The sequence below is a fragment of the Meleagris gallopavo genome, chromosome 5 (assembly GCF_000146605.3).
Source record: "Meleagris gallopavo isolate NT-WF06-2002-E0010 breed Aviagen turkey brand Nicholas breeding stock chromosome 5, Turkey_5.1, whole genome shotgun sequence".
In the NCBI taxonomy this organism is placed as follows: domain Eukaryota; kingdom Metazoa; phylum Chordata; class Aves; order Galliformes; family Phasianidae; genus Meleagris; species Meleagris gallopavo.
Window position 1 is genome coordinate 25,082,023 of NC_015015.2, and position 1,633 is coordinate 25,083,655.

At 34.5% G+C, this 1,633-nt stretch overlaps 1 protein-coding gene across 1 annotated transcript in view; it reads right to left on the reverse strand.

Annotated features, from left to right (window-relative positions):
* The window catches only part of UBR1 (ubiquitin protein ligase E3 component n-recognin 1), a 50,039-nt gene that overhangs the window by 37,056 nt on the left and 11,350 nt on the right, over positions 1 to 1,633 (reverse strand). Inside the window, 3 exon segments of the mRNA XM_031553548.1 lie at positions 430 to 558; positions 811 to 910; positions 1,218 to 1,375. Coding sequence (XP_031409408.1) covers positions 430 to 558; positions 811 to 910; positions 1,218 to 1,375 — 387 coding nt within the window.

The following is a 1,633-nucleotide window of genomic DNA, read 5'->3' on the forward strand; positions in this document are numbered from 1 at the left end:
ATCCATCTCAAAAGAACTTTGTTTTTTAGACGATTTCCTCCCTTCCCCCAGCAGGTTTGAGCTCCAGAACCAAATAAAACTACTTACAGGCTAATTACACAATTAGTATGAAGTTTCTGCAGGTCACTTTTGCATTTCAAAACAAACACCATATGCTTCAAAACTTTTAAAACTTGATAGATCACTATGAATGCTGAGAAGCACTTATTCACAATCTGTCAGATATTCTATGCAATTCTGTCAGCTAGACAATAATATTCTGGAATCCCCTTTCCACATCATACCACATGTCAATTCTTTCATACTCCTTTTTGTGGGGATCTGTATTACACAACAGTAAGCTTTTTAAAAAAGTTACCATTTAAGAAGTACTCAGAAATATTCACAGATGCCATGCATACATGAATTCCAGACAACAAGTTTCCTTACGTCACAGGCACACCACTCTTGGAACATCAAGAGTATGTTCTTTAGCTGCATCTGTATAGCAATGGCTGCTTCCCAGTCAGGGTCCACCTCAATGTGCTGACCAATCTGTCTTTTTATCTCTTCCATTCCCTGAAATAGAGATGCCACAACATTTACACACTAAATCACAGGCTTAAAGTAATAGAAAATCTCATAAGCAAATGGTAAAATCCAGGTGGTTTGGCTGTAGCTAGAATTGCTGAACAGTACTTCCATAATTAAGCATTACTTCATCACCCATACAAAAACATAAGTATTTTTTAATTCATATTTATATCAAACAAAAGCATTGTATTGTATTTATGTAGCATATTAGAAAGAAATTACGTGAACATATCGTACCTGCATACAAGTTAAAATCCTTAGGAAAGAAACAAATCCTTCTAAAAAGCGCTCCCTCAGACGGTTTGTCCATACTGTAGGCTTGCTGATTAAAACATACCTGTCCCCAAAGAAAACATCATCTTTCGTTCAGAATTCTCTTTTGCTTATGCTTGTATTCAAAGTGTTCATTGTATTAAAATGCTCAACATCATCATCACATTACATTATAATCAATCTCAAACTCTTTAAATTTTCAGCAAACATTAGAGGTGCTTGGTGCAACTCTATTTGAAATTAACAGACGTTGAATTCCAAGATACTTGGCTATTTTGCTTTTACCTTACTTAATTCATTACAGTAACCCAAGACCTCATCTTATTTCCAAATTTTTATGAACTGCCTAAGCTCGTCAACTTTATACTTACCTGAGATCATATATTACTGCATATACCCTATTGAGTTTATCCTGGCTGTAACCTTGGAAGTTGAACTTGTCGTTTTTGTCTAGATACTCTGGAAGGACTTCCAGGAGTGTCTCTGTAATGATAGTGATTACATTTTGCTCTTCAATAAGATGGCGAGCCTGAAAAAAATTAAAACCCTTTATTTCCCCTGTTTCTGTTTGAGAGAACTGTCAAAATTTTTCCTTCAAATGTATCTTAACTACAAATTATTTAAGCATTTATAAAAGCCACTAATGCTCTGATAATATTTACTATGTATGAAAACAATTTGTAACAACTTGGCATGTTTGTTTTTTCTGACAGCATCAGTGTAACAGACTTTATCCAATGGATCCAGGATGATCACAGAAAAGTTCTGGAGTACTAATGTAAAAAAA